Source organism: Microcaecilia unicolor, chromosome 8 (assembly GCF_901765095.1).
Source record: "Microcaecilia unicolor chromosome 8, aMicUni1.1, whole genome shotgun sequence".
In the NCBI taxonomy this organism is placed as follows: Eukaryota; Metazoa; Chordata; class Amphibia; order Gymnophiona; family Siphonopidae; genus Microcaecilia; species Microcaecilia unicolor.
This window is the reverse complement of record NC_044038.1, coordinates 170722823-170744734: the sequence shown is the minus strand read 5'-3', so window position 1 is coordinate 170744734 and position 21912 is coordinate 170722823. Positions and strand designations below refer to the sequence as shown.

General features: G+C 41.5%; 1 protein-coding gene across 8 annotated transcripts in view; it reads left to right on the top strand.

Moving 5' to 3' along the window:
• The first annotated feature begins 959 nt into the window (after positions 1–959).
• Positions 960–21912, top strand: part of TCF7 (transcription factor 7) — a 154863-nt gene continuing 133910 nt past the window's right edge. For all 8 annotated transcript variants that reach the window (XM_030211849.1, XM_030211848.1, XM_030211847.1 and 5 more), the window contains exons 1-3: positions 960–1451; positions 1597–1663; positions 2558–2664. In XM_030211849.1, the coding sequence (XP_030067709.1) occupies positions 1263–1451; positions 1597–1663; positions 2558–2664 (363 nt within the window). In that variant the 5' untranslated portion in view covers positions 960–1262. The remainder of the gene's footprint in view (positions 1452–1596; positions 1664–2557; positions 2665–21912) is intronic.

Here is a 21912-nt window from a genome sequence, read left to right as displayed (position 1 = left end):
TGTATATTAAATCTCACCGCACAACAAAATTTAAATGCATATAGGTTAAGGATAAAATTGAAAAAGGCCTTAATTATTACAAATCAGAGAAATATGTATTCAAAGGCTGTATCTGACAAATGTATGCCATGCAGATTTATATAAAACCCTTTCAATGTGCTAATGAGATTACCAGATCTGTAGTCTTCAATTATACCTTAGAATTTTTTTTTTTTAATCTATCTTCTTATGAGCCTATGACTGTCGCCAGGACAGTAGCATATAATATATGTTTTGGTTGCTGAGATGTTAATGTTATGTTTCCCCCTCGAGCTAACTAGAAAATACCAATTTATTCAGATCCAATATGACACCTGAATTTTACCAAAAGGTGGAGATCAGTATCAGAACTTTGGTAAACAGTTCTCCATCAGCACCCTCCCCCCCCCCCCCCCCAAAAAAAAAAGAAATCACCCCAGACCTCAGCGTTCAGAGCAAGCAATTAGCAAACTGCGGCTAGAAATGTGAACTCCTAAACAGCAATTCTAACTTATCGTGCTCTTTTGATCTCAGAGTTTAAAAATGAAAAAAATATTAGACGTCGCCTACACTGATCGGAAAAGGGATATCTTAAACTTCCAAAATTCTCAGGACTGTAAACTTCTAGGAGAAATAAAGAGTGAAATTCTTGGACAGGGCATGCACAATATTTTGAATAAATATATACACAGTGTTTCTACAGAGTGTCTGCAGTTTGGTTCACACATAGTCCAGAGGCAGGTCGAAGCGCCCCATTTGCAAAAGTTGGCTCCGGTCCGTTTCAGTGGTGCGAGCATCGGAGCCTGAAGGGTTTGAGGGGGTGGGGGAGTCTGTGCCTTTCTGCCTAGGCTAGAGGTGTTACTGTCTCTTTAAGAGCACAGCGGACACGCCCTCCCCTGGCCCAGCTGTCAATCATGCGGGCGCTCGCCTTTGATCTCCTGTTCCTTCACGCCGTCTCCTAAGCTCTGCTCCTTTGCTTTGCCGGCAGCCCCTGCCTTGCACCGAAACTCGGCCGCTTGTCGCCCAACTTTTCTGCCACTTTTGCGTGCCAGCGTGCACCGTTTGCTGCATCCTACCCTCGGTGGCGGGGAAGACTAGAAAACGTACTAGAACCCAGTCCCTGAGCACTGGAGCCTTCTGTGCTTTTCCTGGGGAAGATTTTGTGAAAAGGAAAAAAAACAAAAAACAAATATTCAGCAAAGTGCTCCAGGTCCCCCCCTCCACCCTCCCATCCCCAAAGAACTATGCCCCAGCTGAGCAGCGGTGGAGGGGATGACCTGGGCGCCAATGATGAGATGATCTCCTTCAAAGACGAAGGCGATCAGGAGGAGAAGATCCCAGAAAATGCCTTCACCGAGGGCGATCTGGCGGACCTCAAGTCCTCCCTGGTGAACGAGTCCGAGATCAACCAGATTCCGGCCGCAGGATCCGAGGTGAGGCTTGTGCATGAGTGTGCGTCGTGCAACGCAGTTTCGCTTTGGAAAGCAAAACAAAACGGGTGTCCTGATTCCACGCATGAAAACTCACCAGCTCCTCTTTTCCCCCCTCCCCTTACTGCTGTTTTTTTTTTTTCTACAGGCGATCAGGTGTGCGCAAGATGCTGTCCGGCTTTACCAGCAGAAACAAGCAGATCACATGGAGGATGGTTAGTTACTGAAACTTCTTTTATCTCCTTCTCGGCCCGTGTGGGAGATGCAATTCCAGCAGAAAAATCTGAGCCGATAAAATGCTCATCAGAGGCAGTGCCCCGAACTCCTCTGTAAAAGAAAAGCTCCCAGTAAGAACAAAAACATCAATTAACAAGCTGTCCGCTGCTTGGATCATTCTTTGAGGGGGGCGGTCAGAACAGATGTAACCGTGCAGTACTGCGCACAATAAAGCTGTTTTACGAGCGCAACTCTGCTTGAATTTTACTTTGCAGTGTATTTTATTATGCCGGAGAGATGTACGTTTTCGCAAACAGGAAGAAAAAAGATGGATATTTTTTTTTTTACTATAAGGACATGTTTGCCACCCACTGACTGCTTTTAAAGAGATCCCTTCCTTGTGGCAGGGCTTGTTCAGTGCTAACCTACCACAGACGCGAAGGTGATGCCAGGAAACGTTTTGCTGCATCTTTTAGTGCAAAGTCTGTTCCTGTTTATCAGTGTGACAGCCACTGGCTTTCTCTGGATGAGGGGTAAACAGCATTCGTCCTTAATGCTGAAGTATTTCAGTAACTCTGTGGTGCTGAGAAAATACTTTGAAAAACTGCACTAAAGAATCACCCTCTTGTCCCCTACAGCAGCACTGCGTATGATAACGGCATTATTATTTCTATTCAACTGAAATAGGTGTTTATTGTGATTATTATTTTTTTGCTCTGAATACAGCAGGTCTGGGAAAAGATGGCATGAACTTCGAAAAGAAAAAAACGTGGCTTAAGGGTGGAAGAGAGAACCGCACAGTATTTATTTCAGTGGTTTAATGATTTGGAAAAGAAGTATCTCTGTTGGTCAAAGTAATCAGTGTTTTCTTTTTTTTTTTTTTTTTTAACCAGGTGTAAAGCCTCAGGATTCAGGGATGTACAGAGGATCAGCCTATTCTGGATACCCGTTCCTGATGCTTTCCGACTCGTACCTTCCGAACACATCAGTGTCACCCTTGGTAAGTCCCTCATTTCTGAACCATGCATTCATTCCTTCAGTTGCAAGTAAACTGTTAAAGCCTGCCCAAAGGAATTTTAACAATTAATAACCTTTTATTTTATTTATTTGGATTTTGCTCTCACCTTATCTATTCAAGTCCTCCTGAAGATGCCTGGACCAAAAAAAAACAGAGATGTAACAGTCACTGTCTACTTTGAGGAAATGGGTTCTTGGTGGTTTAATTTTGCTAGAAAACTATGAATAACTTGATTATCTGTAAAAGTCAATTGAACTACTTGCATACCTGCATTTTCAGTGCATTTAAGTCTTTATTTTGCAACACATTAACCAACTCTCCATTGGGTAGTGGAGACTAGTTAATCCTACACTTTACCTCCAGAAATTGTCAAATGAACTTCTGATTTAATATCGTCTGATCCGATAAGTAATTCTAATCACCGAGATTTCTTTTAAAACCAATCCATAACAGAGGGAGGGAGTGTTTGAAGACTGTCCCTTTGAGAGAAACTCCCTTGCATGATGTTTGCCTAACATAAAAAGAATAATGCTTTAGCATCCCACAGAATCTACATCTAAAACTGTTTAAGGCAGCCTATCTCTTTGTGCTTAGTAAACTGTCACATCCTGAGCTCTTCAGTTCTCGAACACTCCATCACAAAAACCTGCCTGTTCTGTTGTTCACATATGTCATTATTCCTATAATGATATATGTATATTTTTTTTATCTTTGCCTCATATGATGTGTATAATTGAAACGGTGTGTGTCTATTTAACCCATACTGACATGCATGCTTTTTAATCAGTATAATTGCTTAATGTTAGGAGTTAATCTGGTGCATTGTGCTTTGATGTACTATTTTTTTTTAGCAGTGGTTCTCCTAAAACGTTTACATTCTTGTCTGTACCTCCTTCTGCAAAAGGAAGTATTTGTTTTAATTTAATCCAAATTCATCGATAAACTAATACAGTTCCTGTAAGGGAGATAGTCTGTCTGGTAAACAACCTCCAAAACTAATCAACAGATTTGCAACCTCTTTTGGGTTGTCCTTTTTTTTACAGGAGAAAGTGTTACAGCAGCCAAGTTATCGACATTAGGACATATATCGATTAGTTTTAATTTATTTGTTGATTTGTAAATGTCAGGATGGCAAATCAAGAATGAGAGCATTTCGGAATACACTATTTCTGTACACTATCTAAATCATGGCCCTTCTTTTTGGACTCTGGGTGACTAATGTGGTTAGATGAGAAGGGAAACTCCAAGTAACAGATATCTGGCACAAAAACAGTTGATGAAACCTGTAAAAAAAATGATTTTGAGTGGATAGGGAAAAGGTCCTCCCTTGATGCTCTACCAACCTACGTAGATGTTCGCAAACGCTGACTCACTCACCCAACTTGTTTTTTTTATTTGCCTGTGAGAGCCATCCTGCTCCGGACGGCATTATTCCAGTAGAAGTGTGGCCACACTCTTGTGAATTATTTGATAATCTATGTTCATTTGTAAAGTTCCATTTCTTTATAGACAAAATCATTAGTGTGTTCTGAGTACAAACTTTACTGCGCACAGAACCAAGGTTTTTTTTTACTTTTTGTTATTTTCTGAGATTTAAAAGAAATGTCCTGCATATTCTTGTGATGTTTGGTGTGTTCATAATGTCAGGATCGTACACACATGGAGGCATATTTTCAAAGCACTTTGGGAGGCTAAGTTCCATAGGTTTCTATGGAACTTTGGGAGGCTAAGTGCTTTGAAAATAAGCCTCATGGTCTGCTTTCCATTGTCTTACATCACAGCTATAAGCTAAGTGTCTGTAGAAAGCATCTTTCTCATGGTATATGCCTCAGCCCTCCCAAAAAAATGCATCCAAAGGAGCACCCAAACAGAGTTTAAAAGTGACAGATCCACTTTCCTGAAGTAGGGAAATTTATGTGTGTATCTACCTAAAATGGTAGGGAGCCAGAGAGGACACATCATTACTGGGTCAACAGGATAGGTCAGTTGTTTCCTATTTGTCATCACTATGGGCTTCTTTTACTAAGGTGCGCTAACAGATTTAGTGCATACTAACGATTAGCATGTGCTAAATATGGTTCCGCTGCTCATGGCACTGCATGGCACAATGCACTAAATCCATTAGCACACCTTAGTAAAAGGACCTACATGTTACCTATGAGATGAGGTGAGCCTGATTGGGGGGGGGGGAGCAGGGAAGAAAGTGGAAATGACAGGCCTGCACATCTCCCAACCTCCGCTCTGGAATCTCTACCAGAATCTTTGACTCCTGAAGTTGGCAAATCAGCCATATGAGACTTACAGAGCAGATGTCAAATCAGAACAAGAATAGGCAGAAGACAAGGTGCTGGCCCATAGGAGCCAGCTCTGTGGGTGCTGTGGGTGCTTGAGCACTCCCTAATATTGAGCAAACTCCACAATGTCCAGAGAAGGGTAATGTCCGTTGGGTTTAGCACCCCCAATCATTTTGAAAAGTTGGCTCCTAGCGACTGCTTTACATCTGGCATGACCTAACTGAGGGGTCTGAAAAGCTGAAGCTTCATTATCCATAGCCCATCTTGACTCTAAGGCCTCCATTGGCCCACGTTCTCATTCGAAATTCTGTGGGAAGAAGAGAAAGGATGTGATTTTGAATTTAGTTTGTACTTTTTTTTTCAGTTGTAGCTCAAGGCAAGTTACATTCAGATACAATTAGTATTTTCCTGTTCCCAGAGGGCTTTCAATCTAAGGGGCGGATTCAATAAATGACAATAGCTTCTAGTCTTTTTAGGTCCTTAGTGAGATACGGCCTCCCAGAACTGAACACAATACTCCAAGTTGGACCTCACCAATGACTTGTACAGGGGCATTAACACCTCCTTTCTTCTGCTAGTTGTGCCTCTCTCTGTGCAAACTAGCATCCTTCTGGCTTTGGCCATCACCTTGTCACATTGTTTCACTATCCTGGAAGAGACGGCTGTAATCTGGGGGCAATCGGGACAATGGAAGAGAAGGCTGTAATTTCTCTCCACTTCCTCTTGCTCCTGCAGTGTCAGTGTTGAATGGTGTTCTCTCATGGATTCACATCGTTACTCCCCCTCACTTCCCTGGGGTATGAAGGAAAGTGAAGCCTGTGTAGGGAACAGGGGTTGTATTGAAAAATTAGGCTTTGCGAAAGGAGTGATAGAATTAACTGAATCAACCCAGGAGCAGCGGGACATTACTCTGGTTGGAAGGATTAAACAAACCAGTCTCTAGCCTTACCCTCAAGCTTTCTAGTTGCTGATGCTTTGTCAGGCAAAATGCTGTTGGGCCATGGCTCCAGTTGCCCATCTCAACCTGCTGCCTATGGATCAACCACACTTGTTGGAGCTATTATCAGGTTGAGAACAGTTAGCCATCAGAGATGCTTTCAGGGATCATTACATGTAAATGGATCGCCTTGATTCCCAGATGGAACTCTAAACAATGCAGGCTCAAGGACTTTATTGCAAGACTTCTTCTCCAAGACCATCCAATTCCTTCCTGGACAGATTCCCCAAGTCCGTCTCACCTGAAAACTGGGTACAGTCGCATCCAAGCAGCATGTTTCAAATGGGCCTGTCTACCACCTCCACTTGTGAGTGTGGCATTTTTTGACTGAACAAAAAACAGTAGAGCAATGGAACCTCTCACAGATGATGTTCAAAATTGTCTTTATTGAAAGCAATAAGAGTGACCCTAGTGATACCTAACTGGTATCAAAGTTGGTTTTCTGTGGTTTTCTGTCCTTTCTGTAATTGATCTACTTTTTTCAAGTAGTTGTTGGAGCCTCTGCAGCTCTTCGTTCTTTAGCCAAGAACCTAAGTATCAGAGGGCTGAATACTGGACAGTACAGACAAACTCTCCTCAAGATGCAATCTCTCAAGTGTTGTCAGCAGCTGCATTGTCTGTTGTATCCATTCTGCAGATTACTTTTATATTTAGTTGGCATCCTGTTAACTGAATGTGTTTGAATGATCCAGATAATTTCTACCCTGTTGTGAGGATGTGTCCCAGTATGTTGAATGCTTCTATTCTCTTAGTAATGATCTTTGTGCTTGGTCCAGTAGAGAGGTCAGACTTATCTTCATGGTTCTGCACACAGTTATCAGATGAAATTGTTCCTTCCCTGGTGTCGTTGCTTTCCTCTAATTCGGTCTGCATTTCATTTCAGATTTGCAGATATAACACAATTGGTTTTGAATCAGATGGATATTTATAGAGTTTTATGGTAGCGACTTAAGCGTACTGCACTTTCCTCATTGCTTGCAATGAAGTAAGGTCACATGTGGTTAAGTATATTTAAATAATGCATTATGGCAATTGAAGCCTTAGCAAGGGGTTTTCTGTTCTTGTCTTTACTTCATAATGACAATATAGCGTTTACGTGCACAGTCCCCAGGATTCTATTTAGGTCGACCAAATTTGGGCAGATGGGTGTACAAATTAATGAGTTAACAAGGTGTGAACGATCAATTATTGATGTTAATTGGCACTAATCTGGATTTACATGGGCATCTGCCTGCGAACTATTCTATAACATTGCGTGTCTAAATTGTCCATGCAACCCAAAAGGGTGTGTGGCAATGGGAGGGGCATGAGAATTCCCACAATTTATGCACAGCCTTATAGAATACCAAGGTTACATGCTCAAATTGCATGCCAAGACTTAATCTTATATATATATATATATATATATATATATATATATATATATATATATATATATATCGGGGTGAGAGCAAGTACTACAGCCTATGTGGTTTTCCTGAAATACAAGGGGCCACATAATTAAATTATTAGAAGATAAGTTAGAAGATAAGATGGGCAATTGTTTTCTGCCAGAAATTTTTTGAAGTCTCAAAATTTTAGGGCAGTCATGAAATTACTAGGTAGTACAGAGTCAACACCCTGAGTCAAAAACTGAGGTATATAGCTTGCAATTTGCATGTGATATAATCGTGAAAAAAAATTGCTTAGAGGTGTTTCCTTCCTGACAATGTGCAGGAAGCTAATGTATTGCTTTTTGTTTTGGTCTTGGAGTTCTAAGTGATAGCTTTCTTCAGTGCTCAAATTTATGCAACTCCGCAGAAATACAGAAAAAGTATTAAGGTCAAGAAGGGAGTGAGTGTACTGAGAATCTCTGGGCTGAAACATAGGCCATTAGCAGACTGTACCAGTGCACAGCTGAGGGCAGGGGCAGCCAACACTCAATTGTTTGTTCTGGAAGAGAAATGCAAATTAAAGCATTTCTTTAAAGACATTCCTTATCATTTCATTGAACAGTCACAAAAGTCTGCTGTTACAGAGTCATGCTGACTGGTCCTGGGAGTGCTTTCCAGCTCAGTATACAGCAGGGGTGGGAAATGCAGCCCATGAGACCATTGGAAATATACACTAAAAACAGCCCACGCAAACATCAATAACCAGAGTTTTGTTGTCCGTGGAACCATTGAATTTTGCTGGCAGTGAATTATATGGCGAATTTCTAAATTTTCTGTTTGCAGCCTGCTGGGCAATGTATTGACATTCATGAGGCCCCCTGTGTATAAAGATTGTTCACCTCTGCTATACAGTTTGCTTTTGCTTATCAAACAGTTTCATGTGCTGTCCCATCTTCATCCCTTGGTCAGGGATCCAGCAGATTAGGTTCCCTTCTGTCTTATCACAATAAAATAAATATGTACTCAGTTTACTTCCAGTAAATGCCAGGGCCAGGGGAAAATATTGTTGGGTAGATTGGATGGACTGTGCGGTCTTTATCAGCTGTTATTCACTGTGTTCCTATGGCTTCAGATGTTGCTGGATTTCTTACACTAAGAATTGTGTAATCTACTTTATAATCTCTGCTTTGTCACAGCACCCGGCTCCAAGTGGATTTTTTTTTTCTTTCTATCTTCTTTTCATTTTGTGGTACTGTGGATTAAAAGACTGAGCTGATGAGATGTCAGCGAGAGCGTTGATGATTCTCCATGTTAAGGGATTCAAGTGATTGTCTTTCTTATGTATGTATTGCCATAGTTCCGTCCTGCAGTGTGCGTCTGAATTATGGAACTCTGTTTCCTGTAAATGAGACAAATGAAATGGTCAGGCAGAAATAAGATATTGAGGGAGGCAGGGGCTTATCTGCTATGGGGCCATGGGGTCCAGGGCCCCTGTAGATTTGACCCTGGACCCCCCTACCAACGACCCTCGCAGCCCCCCTCCCGCCGCCAACCTGCCATCGCCGTCCTTTGCTGGTGGGGGACCCCAAACCCCGCCAGCCGAAGTCGTCTTGGCTTCGTTCTGTTTCTGTGAGTCTGACGTCCTGCAAGTTGTGTACGTGCAGGACATCAGAGTCAGACTCAGAAAGAAGAAACCCAAATGAATGAAGGAAGACGACTTCAGCTGGCGGGGGTTGGGGTCCCCTGCCAGCAAAGGTAGGCGACAGCGGGCGGGGGGTCAAGAGAGTCGTCAGCGGTCGAGAGGGTCGTCATCGTCGGGCGGGCGGGCCACAATTGTTGGAGGTGGTTCTGGTGGCGGCGGGGGGTGGTGGCGGGGGTGGCGCCAATGGCAGCGGCGGTGCCGGGGGGGCTAAAATGTGCCCCCCCTCACCTCGGCTCTGGACCCCCCTACCAGCGAAGTCTAGATACACCCCTGGAGGGAGGGGGCACTTTGGGATAGCCTACCTATCTGTATGGCACATAGTTTATTCAGATTTAATCTACTGCCACTTTCAGCAAAAATGATCACAGTGGTTTACAGTTAAATAGTAAAACAGTAGAAAAGAATGTCAGTAGGAAAAAACATCCACTCCTAGACTTGCAGGTAACCACAGGAGCTAACAGCCTCTCTGTGTCTGATCCCCAAGGCCAGAACAAAGAGGTGTGTCCTCAACAACTTCTTAAACCTTTTCAAGGACACCTCATTACTATGGATCTTGAAAAGAGAAAGTCAGTTGAGCCTGCAAATAGGTGGGAAAATGTGGGATACAAATGTAACATAAATAAATAAAACCCTTTCACTTTGTGTCCATTGTAGGAGCTAGAAATATCAACTTTGATACAGAGAGTGGAGGAGTAGCCTAGTGCAAAGTGATGTAAAGGCTACTACTACTACTTATCATTTCTAAAGCGCTACTAGACGTGCGCAGCGCTGTACACTTGAACATGAAGAGACAGTCCCTGCTCAACAGAGCTTACAATCTAATTAGGACAAACAGGACAAATAAGAGATAAGGGAATATTAAAGTGAGGATGATAAAATAAGGGTTCTGAACAAGTGAATAAGGGTTAGGAGTTAAAAGCAGCATCAAAAAGGTGGGCTTTTAGCTTAGATTTGAAGGCGGCCAGAGATGGAGCTTGACATTAATGCCAAAGAAAGATCAGGATCAAGTATTTTCTACATCACATTCATTATTCATTTAATCATGAATTGATAATGAGTTTGACTGTTGGGCAGACTAGACGAACCATTCAGAATTTTATCTGCCGTCATCTACTATGTTACTGTGAAGGAGTCCATAGGATGTTGCTACTTCCTCTTAAATGGGGAGGGTCAGGAATCACAGACCATAGGAAGATGGTATTTCAGAATACAAACAGGAAATTGGAGTACACTTCTTACTACTATCTTAGGGGGTCTTTTACTAAGATGCACTAGCGTTTTTAGCTGGCGCTAAATGCCGAGATGCCCATAGGGATATAATGGAGCTCTTCTTGCTGCACATATGAAGAATAATTAAACCTCTTTTTAGGAACTGCTTGTGTATGCAAGGCAGTACTGATTTTGTGTATGACCACATCAGGGATCAGCGTTCCAGTGCAGCTACTGTTTCGATTCTTTGCTGTGATCTTGCTTCACTGCAATAGTCCCAGCTCCTACTGGGTGCCTGGAATAGCTCCTGGTGGAGGTGGTTGGAACAAAAACAATGAGAGAATACAAAAAGACGTGGGATAAATACAGAGGATCCCTATCTAGCAAGAGGATAGGATCAAAGCAAAACAAATTACATAGAGGGGTGTAACCTGCTTGTTCTGCACAGAACAACAGGTACGATTCTAGCCATCTAGCTGGGCTGACTAGATGGGCCTTGCTACCGTTTATCTGCCATTTATTATTATGGCTTCCAGGACAGAACAGAAAACAATTGGTGAGGCGTTATCACCTCTTTATTTCTATTGGTTATCCCTCTTCCTCTGCACCCTGGCATCTTTTTTCCTTATCTTACTGTTTTGCTGTATTGAGGTTCACAGCCATGATCACTCCAAGGCCTTTCTCGTTTCATGTACATCAGCATTATCTCTCTCCATCCTGTACTGCTCCCTCAAATTTTTCCACCCCAAATTAATGATTGTGCACTTTTTTGTTTTGAATCTTAACTGCGAATCACTTGACCACTCCTTGAATTTTCTTGAAATCACTTTTCCTTCTGATTAGGCCCAAAGTCAGGCTTGTCCAACCTCGTGAGACTTGAAACTGCGAGACCAACCTAAACTTCCAGCATCGAGTGGCTCAAGCTTGCAGATAGCCGAGTCATGGCGGTGGAAACAGGAATCCCTCTGAGCTTCTGAGGGCCAAGTAAAAGCACTTGGCAGGCCAGGTTCTGGTCCATGAGACGTAGATTGGACAAGCCTACTGTATGAGTAGAAAACCTGGCAAAAGTCAAGGATGTGGTAGAGAAACAAAATTAATTTCTCTTGAAGGCAGGAAGGAAAAAGCTTATGATAACTGATCTAGTAATACTGTTTCAAAAGAAGAAAATAAGCATCTTCAAAAAAAATGGAGAGTTTGCTTTAACCCTTTCCAAGTATCAAAGAAAATGAATCTTTCGCATAGTTGCTTGTGAAAGCTTTATTTTCATTACTATTCCAAGAAAACTTGTTTTTGTTTCACCTTTCTAAGAGGACTCTGCTTGGTGCAGTGCAGTGGTGTTTGTTTATCTGTTGCTTTGAAAGTGCATGTGACCAAAATGAAAACAGTGCACCTTCGACCCTCAGGTTTTCCTCCAGCAACTTCCTGCAAAAAGACAAAAGAAGACATTATCTCTCTCTTTATTATTTGAGGAGAAAAAAAAAAAAGCTTTATTAGGATTTTTCACAACAGCAAACTCAAATCATAGAAGCAAGTTTTTTTGTATTGATGGGCTAGAAAAATGAAAAAGACATATAAATAAATAATCTCTCTGTCAATAAGCAGAGTCCTTTGTAGGGTAGCCAGATTCTGCTATAGCAGAGAATATCAGTCCAGTCCTGGAGTCTCACTCAGTAACTCAGGTTTTCAGGATATCCGCAATGAATATGCATGAATACATTTACATGCACTACCTCCATTGGATGCCACTCTATCTCAAGCATATTCATTATGGTCATCCTGAAAACCTGCATGGCTAGGAGTGTCCCGAGGAGTGGGTTGAGAACCACTGTGCTATAGCAAACTTGATTCATGGTAAACACATTTGTCGGATCCCAGCCTGCTGGTTATAATGAGAGGCCACCATTGCAAACAAGTTTAGCTATAATTATATATTGCTCTTTCAGTGCAGCCTCCCATGTGTGGTTCACCGAGTGCAGGCATTGCATATAGAGACTGTATGAACCAAGTTTCACTAGCGTGTGTAAACTTTGTATGCAGGAATGAGCTCTTTCTGACCAAATGTCACCTCTTATCTGATGTTATGAGTTGGTGGGGAGGGGGTAAAGCATGAAACAGTCTACGGTGGGGAAGGGAGGCAAAGAGTCGTTAACCACATGCACACCTGGCACTTCTCTGAAAAGTGACTGTAGGATGAGGCTAAAGTCATATTAAGTATTTCAGCAGACAGAAGATACTTCTAGCTGCCAAGATAATCCAGGAAAATGGTCCACTTTTTATGTGGTAAAAACAGTGGTTCTCAATTGAGTCCTTAGGACACACCTGGCCAGTTGGGTATTCAGGATATCCACAAAAGAACATGCAAAAGATCAATTTGTATTCATGCTTATTCATTGACTGTATCCACACTCTGATCATATGCTTCCTTTTTAGGATAATTATGTTGCATGATTACATTTTAGGACTTGGTCTGGTCCCCATAACTGAGATTTAGTAAATAATTCTTTGCAGTTGGAACTCTTGACCTATTTACTATCTTTCACGACAAGGCAGGAGTTTGACCATTTCCTTTGTATAGGCTGAGTAAAATGGGTTGGGTTTTTTTCTTTACATCCGTTTACATAATGGAAAAAAATTAACAAAGTATTAGTACAGACCGATTGGTTGTAATAACCAGACTTCCACTATACATTTGCCTTAAACCATTCTTGTACCTTTTACTGACCTCATTGCGGCTGCTGGAAGTGGGGCAGGATCCTGAGGTCTAAGTATGAATTTCTATTGGTCTTAAATATATTATTTTTTAGTTCAAAAGCTGTGTATTGTACCCACTTTGACATCTGGTCAGTGGCAGGCAGAAACGGGTGTGACTAAGGACCCTGCTTGCTAAGGCACACTAGCATTTTTAGCGTGCGCTAAACACTAAAGATGCCCATAGGAATATATGGGTGTCTCTCATGTTTAGGGTGTGCTAAAAACGCTAGCATGCCCTTAGAGCAGCTTAGTAAACAGGGCCCTAAGTGTAGTAACCAATGCATGCAACGGATAGTATTTTAGAAATTGACAGGTAAATATGCAAAATGATTTAGGCTCCTGGCCGGTTAAATCGATTCTGCAGTGATTCATTGGAACTTGACCGTTTAGTGCCACTGAATATCAGCATTAACCACTAAAGCCATAGCCAGCTATTTTGTGGGTGGTCCAGGGTTGGAATCAATACCACACTCCATGGTGCGATCTCACATTGAGTATTGTGTTCAGTTCTGGTCGCCGTATCTCAAAAAAGATATAGCGGAATTAGAAAAGGTTCAAAGAAGAGTGACCAAAATGATAAAGGGGATGGAACTCCTCTCGTATGAGGAAAGGCTAAAGAGGTTAGGGCTCTTCAGCTTGGAAAAGATATGGCTGAGGGGGGATATGAGTGGTGTAGCACGAGTAGAAGTGAATCAGTTTTTTTACTCTTTCAAAAAGTACGAAAACTAGGCAACACTCAATGAGGATACATGGAAATACTTTTAAAACAAATAGGAGGAAATATTTTTTCACCCAAAAAATAGTTAAGCTCTGGAACTCACTGCCAGAGGATGTGGTAACAGCGGTTAGCGTACCTGGGTTTAAAAAAGATTTGGACAAGTTCCTGGCGGAAAAGTCTGTAGTTGGCTATTGACATAGATATGGGGAAGCCACTGCTTGCCCTTGGATTGGTAGCATGGAATGTTGCTACTATTTGGGATTCCGGAATGTTGCTGCTATTTGGGATTCCTGAATCCTGCTATTCTTTGGGATTACGGAATCTTGCTACTCTTTGGGTTTCTGCCAGGTTCTTGTGACCTGGATTGGCCACTGTTGGAAGCTTAACGGGATAAGGGATAATCAGCTGCACAAACTGGATATTCAACACCGGTGCCCGGGAATGGCTTGGCATTGAATATCGGGGCATAAAGCCAGAGGCAGGTAAAAAAAATGCTCACTACCACTGGCTGAATATTGAACCTGAGTGTATATGATAGAGTTATTCCTCTGTAAGTTTAAGTCTCTTTGGTTACCAGTTGAAGTCCATATCCAATTTAAGGTTTGTGCATTAGCTTTTAGATCCATCTATGGTTTGGCCCCATTATAGCTAACTGATAAGATTGTAATTCCAATACAGCAAAGGAATTTGCAAGATCTTATGTGTCTTCATTTTCCTAATCCTAGCAAGGTGAAGAATAAAACCACCTTTTCCGCAAATTTTGCCTATCAGGCCCCAACAATGTGGAACTCTCTCCTTGTTTTTGTCAGAGAGACAAGAAATTATTTCACCTTTGGAAAACTACTAAAAACCTTTTTCTTTAAGAAATTTTTGAATGTTTGAAGATTGAATAGATATTGCTGTTGTGTTGGTTAAACTGTACTTTGTCAAGGTTTGCCTGATTACCTCTAGATATTGTGATCCGCGTAGAACTCTATTGGGTAATAGCAGAATATAAGATTTTTAATATAATGTGGGAGACACACCTATGTCCAGCCCATGCTCCACCCACAAGTACACCCCCCTGGCACTTACATGCTGGTGGCATCTATGGTGCCTACGCATGTAAGTGTCAATTACTCCTGCATTTACACATGCAAAGCACTTGTAAGTGCAGGGCACAGTTCAAGAATTGCCCTTCATGAGGGAATTTTCAATAGCTCCAGCTCAGACCTGTCAAACCTTTTCTGCGGAAGGATCGTGCTTGGGCTCTTGAGTGCATACCCAGGCACAATCCTTTTTCTTTACTTGCTCATGCTCAAAGCTAATAATGTGCACATAATTTGCATTATATTAGCTTTGAGCATGAGGAAGTTATTTTGGGGCGCTGTTCCAGCAGTAAACTCCAGTGCTGTTCCACACAGCGCCGGAGTTTTGAGCATTGGGGCCTAATAGTACAGTGCTCATGGAAAAGCGTACCTCAGACGAGACAGCTGCGTTAACCCAACTAAACTGACAATTCGTAAACCGTAGGAGTCTAAGAGCATGAAATTACAGGCAAAAAGGAACCATATACCAGCTTACCCGAACTGAACAACCACCAAGAAATTCTTCCACCAAACTTTCAAAGCAAATGTACAGCTGTGCTGAGCCGCTATAAAAAAGGCATAGGTGTTACGTTCAGCATCACCTGACGATCATGAATAATTCATATGTGCCTTATCAATCACTCACTGGTGAAAGAATCACACAAAAAGGCATAAATCTCATGCGATAAAACACTTATTTGACTTGCAAAAGAACTAAAAGGTCCAAGCCTAACAAATGGGCAAAAGTCTGAAAAACAACAACCAAAATTGTTAAGAAGTAAAAATTTAAAATGCACCAAGCATAACGTGCCAGGCAAAGCAATCTAAAAAAGAAAAGAATGAATGGACAGTAAACGTCTAAAATTAAAAATAAAACCAGTGTGAAAAAAAATAAACAGTTAAACACAATAAACAAATAATCAATACTCTATGAGCCGCAGTAATATACCAATACTTGTACAGCCATAAAAAGTAATACTAGAATATAAAATGAAAAATTAAGATACAAAAGTATGACAGCAGATTTATGGAACAATATTGATACCATGACTATATAATTGGACACAGATCTAATTCTAAATTAAGCCCTTGTGGTAGCCTAGTGGTTAGAGCCCTAGTCATGACATCCAGAGGTGGCCAGTTCAAATCCCACTGATGCTCTTTGTGATCTTGGGCACTATTGGCCCAGGTGCAAAATTAGATTGTGAGCCCTCCAGGGGCAGAAGAATACCCAGTGTACCCAAATGTAACTCACCTTGAGCTACTGCTGAAAAAGGTGTGAGCAAAATCTAAATAAATATTCAAAAATCCAGCATTGCTCTTCTCTGAATAGAATCTCCACCTCAGTTTAATAACCTTTAAAACAAAAAACTGTAGGTCATCAAGGGTATGTTTCTGGGATAACCAATGATTACCAAGTGGTGCAGAACTGGCATTATGTGAAATGCAACTTCTGTGCTCCATGATTCTTGTTTTCACTATGCGCTTTGTTTTGCCAATGTAAAGCAGTTTACATGGACATTGAATCCTGTAGACTACCTGAGCAGTGCTGCATGTACTGGGATGTTTTAATTCAACTGTACGTCCTGTTACAGGATGCATAAAAGTAGAATGTGTAACATCCTCTGTACTGTAGAGGGTAAAGCAGAAGGGGCTAATCTTTCCTTGATATTCTTGCTTCAGAAAAAAGCTATGATGGGCCTTTTGTTCTTAAAGCAAGCATGGGTTTCCAAAATGTGCCAGTTCTTCAATATAATTTTCTTAATGTCACATGGAAGACTGGAGAAATGTAAAATACAGATTACATTAGGTTGTTGTGTCGTCACTCGTGAGATAACTGACTCTATTCTATTACTGTGCACCGAATTGCACATCTAACTTTAGCCTTTTATAGAATTTGGGAGTTAGTGAAAAAGTTGGTGCATCTACTCCTTACTCATATGCACCCACACAGTTTTATCAGAGCCTGTGTCAGAGGCTTTTCACATGAAGAAGCTGTGTAACATTACACCGATTCCACAGTGTGCATGCAGGCACACATGCTCGTGGCTGGTTTGCCTCCAGATAGCCTGGCCCTTTATTTCACTTCTCTACTTTATTGCTAACTTCTGCAGCCTGGGTGCTGGCAGCAGTTAGCACAGAGTCATTAACTGCGGCTCCTGCTGCCTTTTGATCACTCCTACACCATATGGAATTGTTCAAGGGGAGTTCTGTTGGCGTTTCAGTCTAAAGAGACTGGTAGTTTGCTCTTCGTTTAAACTTTCTGTCAAGCAGATTTTTCTGTTGATGAATTCTAGATCTCTCTCCTCTCCCTCTGTAATCATACTGTGTATCCTATTATAAAAGGAAATCACAAAAAGAAACAGGAATATGAGACCCCGATCAATGTAACATCCAACTGTTGCTAGACTGCTTTAGCGAATTGTGCAGTGTTGGTAGGGCGATGTGTTTCTGTCCATGGCTGTCATTGTGCTAAGATAACAGAGGCATGTGGCCTTAACATATGGGACAGGAGGGGTGGGGAAACTGTTCACACATCATTTGGTTTGGGAGATCAGAGAGATCCCAGCATAGAGTATAATTTAATGTAATTGGGGATGGCAGCCCTAGTTAGCTGAGACTATGATTAATGTGACTTTTAAATAACGATGGACCAACAACTCAAACTTCAAATGATGGACATTAATTATATTTTTGTTTTCAGGTCCGGAGAATCGTTCCTTTTAAAATAGATTTTTTTGCCAGTATGTGTATCAAGAAAAACTGTGTAATGGTTATGGTTGCCATGTTGTTATCTTTTTCACAACCATAATCTGAAGCTGAATTTGCTATATTCTTCAAGTTACCAACTAGTGAATAATTAGACATTCAAACAGCAAAGACCCACATAGGGGTGAATTCTATATATGGTGCTGAAAAAAAAAAGCTATTCTATAAACTGAGCTTAAAGTTAAGCTTGGTTTATAGAATAGCGCTTATGCCCGGGAATTGCGTCTAACTATAGGCGCAGCTATTTGCACCAACTGAAACGTGGTACATAAGTAATGCCACACTGGGAAAAGACCAAGGGTCCATCGAGCCCAGCATCCTGTCCACGACAGCGGCCAATCCAGGCCAAGGGCACGTGGCAAGCTTCCCAAACGTACAAACATTCTATACATGTTATTCCTGGAATTGTGGATTTTTCCCAAGTCCATTTAGTAGTGGTTTATGGACTTGTCCTTTAGGAAACCGTCTAACCCCTTTTTAAACTCTGCTAAGCTAACTGCCTTCACCATGCAAATCTTCATGCCAAAATTAGGCACATCTCTCCCTTATTCTATAAGGTTCAAGGTTAGGTTTATTTGATATCCCTCTTAGGATCAGACCATCAAAGTGGTGTACAGAATCAAAAAACATAATAGTGCAATAAAACATAAATCATAAGACAGTACAAATCATAAACTATAAGTGCAAGGCAAAGGGAGAGAAACAGAAAAATCTACTGTAGTTCGACAGGCTCCGACTGGATTAGCCGATCGCACTCAATTGAGCAAAAATCAGCAGTTGAAAACTGCACAGAACAGGTGGACTTTAAGCATAGCTTTAAACTCAGGGAGGGAGTTCGCTGTTCTCAGAGCTTGTGGCAAGGCGTTCCACAAAGCGGGGCCCATTACACTAAACGTTCTGTAACTATGCACGTTAATTTTAGGAATGCCCCCATTACGCCCATGGCCCTCCCATTCCTGCACCCCCTTTTTGAACTCACACATAAAATTTGTTATTCAATTAAATTGCACACATAATTTAGGGACTTTTATAGAATTCGAGGAGTAATATCATCTTCATACATTTCTATTGTAAATTCTTGCCAAACAAAGAGGGTAATCAGCATACATAAAAAGTACACAAACAAAAAGAGCACCACTGGGCCTTCAAGACTGAGACAACAGTCATTGATAAATGACCCGACACAGGCCGTGTTTCCCCGTCAAATGATGCCTGCCTCAGGGGTCGAGGTTCGGCTGTAAGAAATGTTAGGTTTGTGTCTGTCCGATACCGTGATTTGGCAGTCAGTAATATTAAGTGTGTGTTTATCCGAAGCCTGTCCTCCGAAGAAGGGGGTTAGTGAAAAATCATCAAATGAAGCTGTCTGAACGTACAGCCACAATGTAGGTAATCTCCTGTATTTGCCTCGTCCTCTTGCAAAAGCAAAAATGTAAAATCCCGTGTCGGGTCATTTATCAATAAAGTACTCCTGTTGTCTCAGTCTTGAAGGCCCAGTGGTGCTCTTTTTGTTATTGTAAATTCTTACCTGGAAAAGTTTGTAACTATTATGTATTTGGATTTTGCTCATACCTTTTTCAGTAGCAGCTCAAGGTGAGTTACATTCAGCAGGCATTTCCCTGGTCCAGGAGGGCTTATGATTTAAGTTTGTACTTAAGGCAATAGAGGGTTGAGGGCTTCTTTTAAAAAGCCGTGCTATTGATTCTCGCGCAGCAAATGAGAGGAAGCCCCAAGGAATTGAACAGGCTTCCTCTCGTTTGCTGTGCTGAGAATTGGTAGAGCGGCTTTGTAAAAGGGGCCCTAAGTGACTTGCCCAAGATCACAAGTAGTAGCAGCAAGATTTGAACCCTGGCTTCCCACCAGCTTCTCTAAACACTAGGCTAGTCCACCACTCTGTAGAGTGTGAACATAAAGTTCAATAACTCTGGGGAAGTACCTGTGCAGGGCAATCCAGGCCGAACATAACTGAGTTTTTCTTGATCCTGCTTATGTTTGGCAAGCTAAACTTTCATGCAGTTTGACAGTCTTAACATAGTGTTTTTATTCTAGCATATGCCTTACAAAAACTACATTTGTTTGTTGAAAGCCAGATTCTAACTGCAGGGGTCTTCAACCTAACACACTTCCACAAAATGCTCAGCTGCATTTAGTTGTCCTTGAGGCAGTTTTCTCACTGTTGTAAAATCCATGGGTGGTTTATACTCTACCTTTATCCCCCCCCCCCCCCCCCCCCCCATCTATGCATCATTTTTCAAAGTGAAAGCATGCATGTGCTTTCACTTTGAAAATTACCACTGGTACGTGACACGTGCCCTTGCTTTCTCTTTGCGTAAAATGTATGGAAAATAACATGCATAGTTTTATAATGCAATTTGCACATATTCTGTTCCTCCTCCAGCCTGTGTTCTTGGGAATGCCTCTTTCTAATGTGGTTACAAGTAAAGGCATTGTGGAACAGGGTTGAGGGTGGGTAATTGTTCCAGGTAATCCATCCTCAAAGCTACGTTCCTCACTCTTCTCCCAAATCTGGAAAGTCATCCTCCACCATCAGTTCCTGAAGTGCTCTCTCATTTCCCAAAGTTCTTTACCATACTAAGTGCTTTGAACCTGGTGGTCATGTATACACTGCACAATGAGAACTGTCTAATCTCTAATCCCAGAGCTAAAATAATCTATCACCCTGAATCGACTGTTGCACAATATTTTTATTGAATGTGGAGGGTAACAGAATGCCTAGATTTAGGTACCTATTAGGAGACTATTCTGTAAAGGAAATAGGGGTCCTTCTAACCTAACAAGGTATATATGAGCATGTGTGGTTAGGCTTGAGAATTTACACCAGCCATAATTTAGGTGTTAATACTTGTGTCTAAATTCCACAGACAAGCATAACTTACTATATGCTATAAGTTACACATGAAAGACTCTGTCCGTGTGTCACCCATCTGTAATATATGTGCTACAGAAGATATAGCACATAGCCAAATTTTTTTATATACCATATATACACGTCTATAAATTGATCTCACGAGAGCAGTTATAGGACTAAAAAATGCTGTGACCTGTATATAAGTCAAAGCTGGGTCCCACATTGCTCTCTCTCTCTCTCTCTCTCTCTCTCTCTCTCTCTCTCTCTCTCTCTCTCTGACCCTTCCAGGATCTCCCCTGCCTTTCTCAACCACCCCCCCCCCCTTCCTGTAGCCCTCAGCTTCACAGATTTCAACAGGGTCAGAACAGACTTAAAACCTGAAAAAAAACCCCAGCCAAATCATCAGATTTCAGTATGTGAGGCTTATACAGTTATCCCTTACTGAAAAGTCTCTCACTCTAAACTTTGGCAAGTTCACGAAAGCAAAATGTATTTTCATAAATCACTCACTCTTCCTATCCATGGAGTTACACTCATCATTTTGTTTCATTTTTATATTTCTAAGGGAATCCAAACAGGTATATTCACAAAAATGCATCTCAAAGTTCTTTGGAGCATGATACTAAAAACAATTCAATACAGCATAACAACACAATAAGGGGTAAATTCTATAAATGGCGCCTAAAAAATAAGCCACACCTACTTATGCGCCAGGCTTTGCACCATTTATGCTTGATATTGACGCTGTAAACAGTGCCATCTTAAAGGTATAAATGGAAAATTGCACATAAATTTAGGCAAGGCCATTTGCAACAATGAAAACATGGAGCAAACGCCTGCGTCTATATTTATGTGCAGAACACCATTATTCTATAATTGCGTATGTAACTCAAAGCCACACCCCATTCTTCCCCAAAACAGCATGATCTTTCCATTTCCACACCCTCTTTTTTGGAAAAAGCTTAAATTTTAGGTGTAGATCCCGCACCTAACTTTACACACGCTGGCCCCAATTAACTACTACTACTACTACTACTATTTAGCATTTCTATAGCGCTACAAAGCGTACGCAGCGCTGCACAAACATAGAAGAAAGACAGTCCCTGCTCAAAGAGCTTACAATCTAGTAGACAAAAAAATAAAGCAAACAAATCAATTAATGTGTAGAGGAAAGAGGAGAGGAGGGTAGGTGGAGGCGAGTGGATACAAGTGGTTACGAGTCAAAAGCAATGTTAAAGAGATGGGCTTTCAATCTAGATTTAAAGATGATCAAGGATGGGGCAAGACGTAGGGGCTCAGGAAGTCTATTCCAGGCATAGGGCGCAGCAAGACAGAAGGAGCGAAGTCTGGAGTTGGCAGTAGCAGAGAAGGGAACAGATAAGAAGGATTTATCCATGGAACGGAGTGCACGGGAAGGGGTGTAGGGAGGACGAGTGTGGAGAGATACTGGGGAGCAGCAGAGTGAGTACATTTATAGGTTAGTA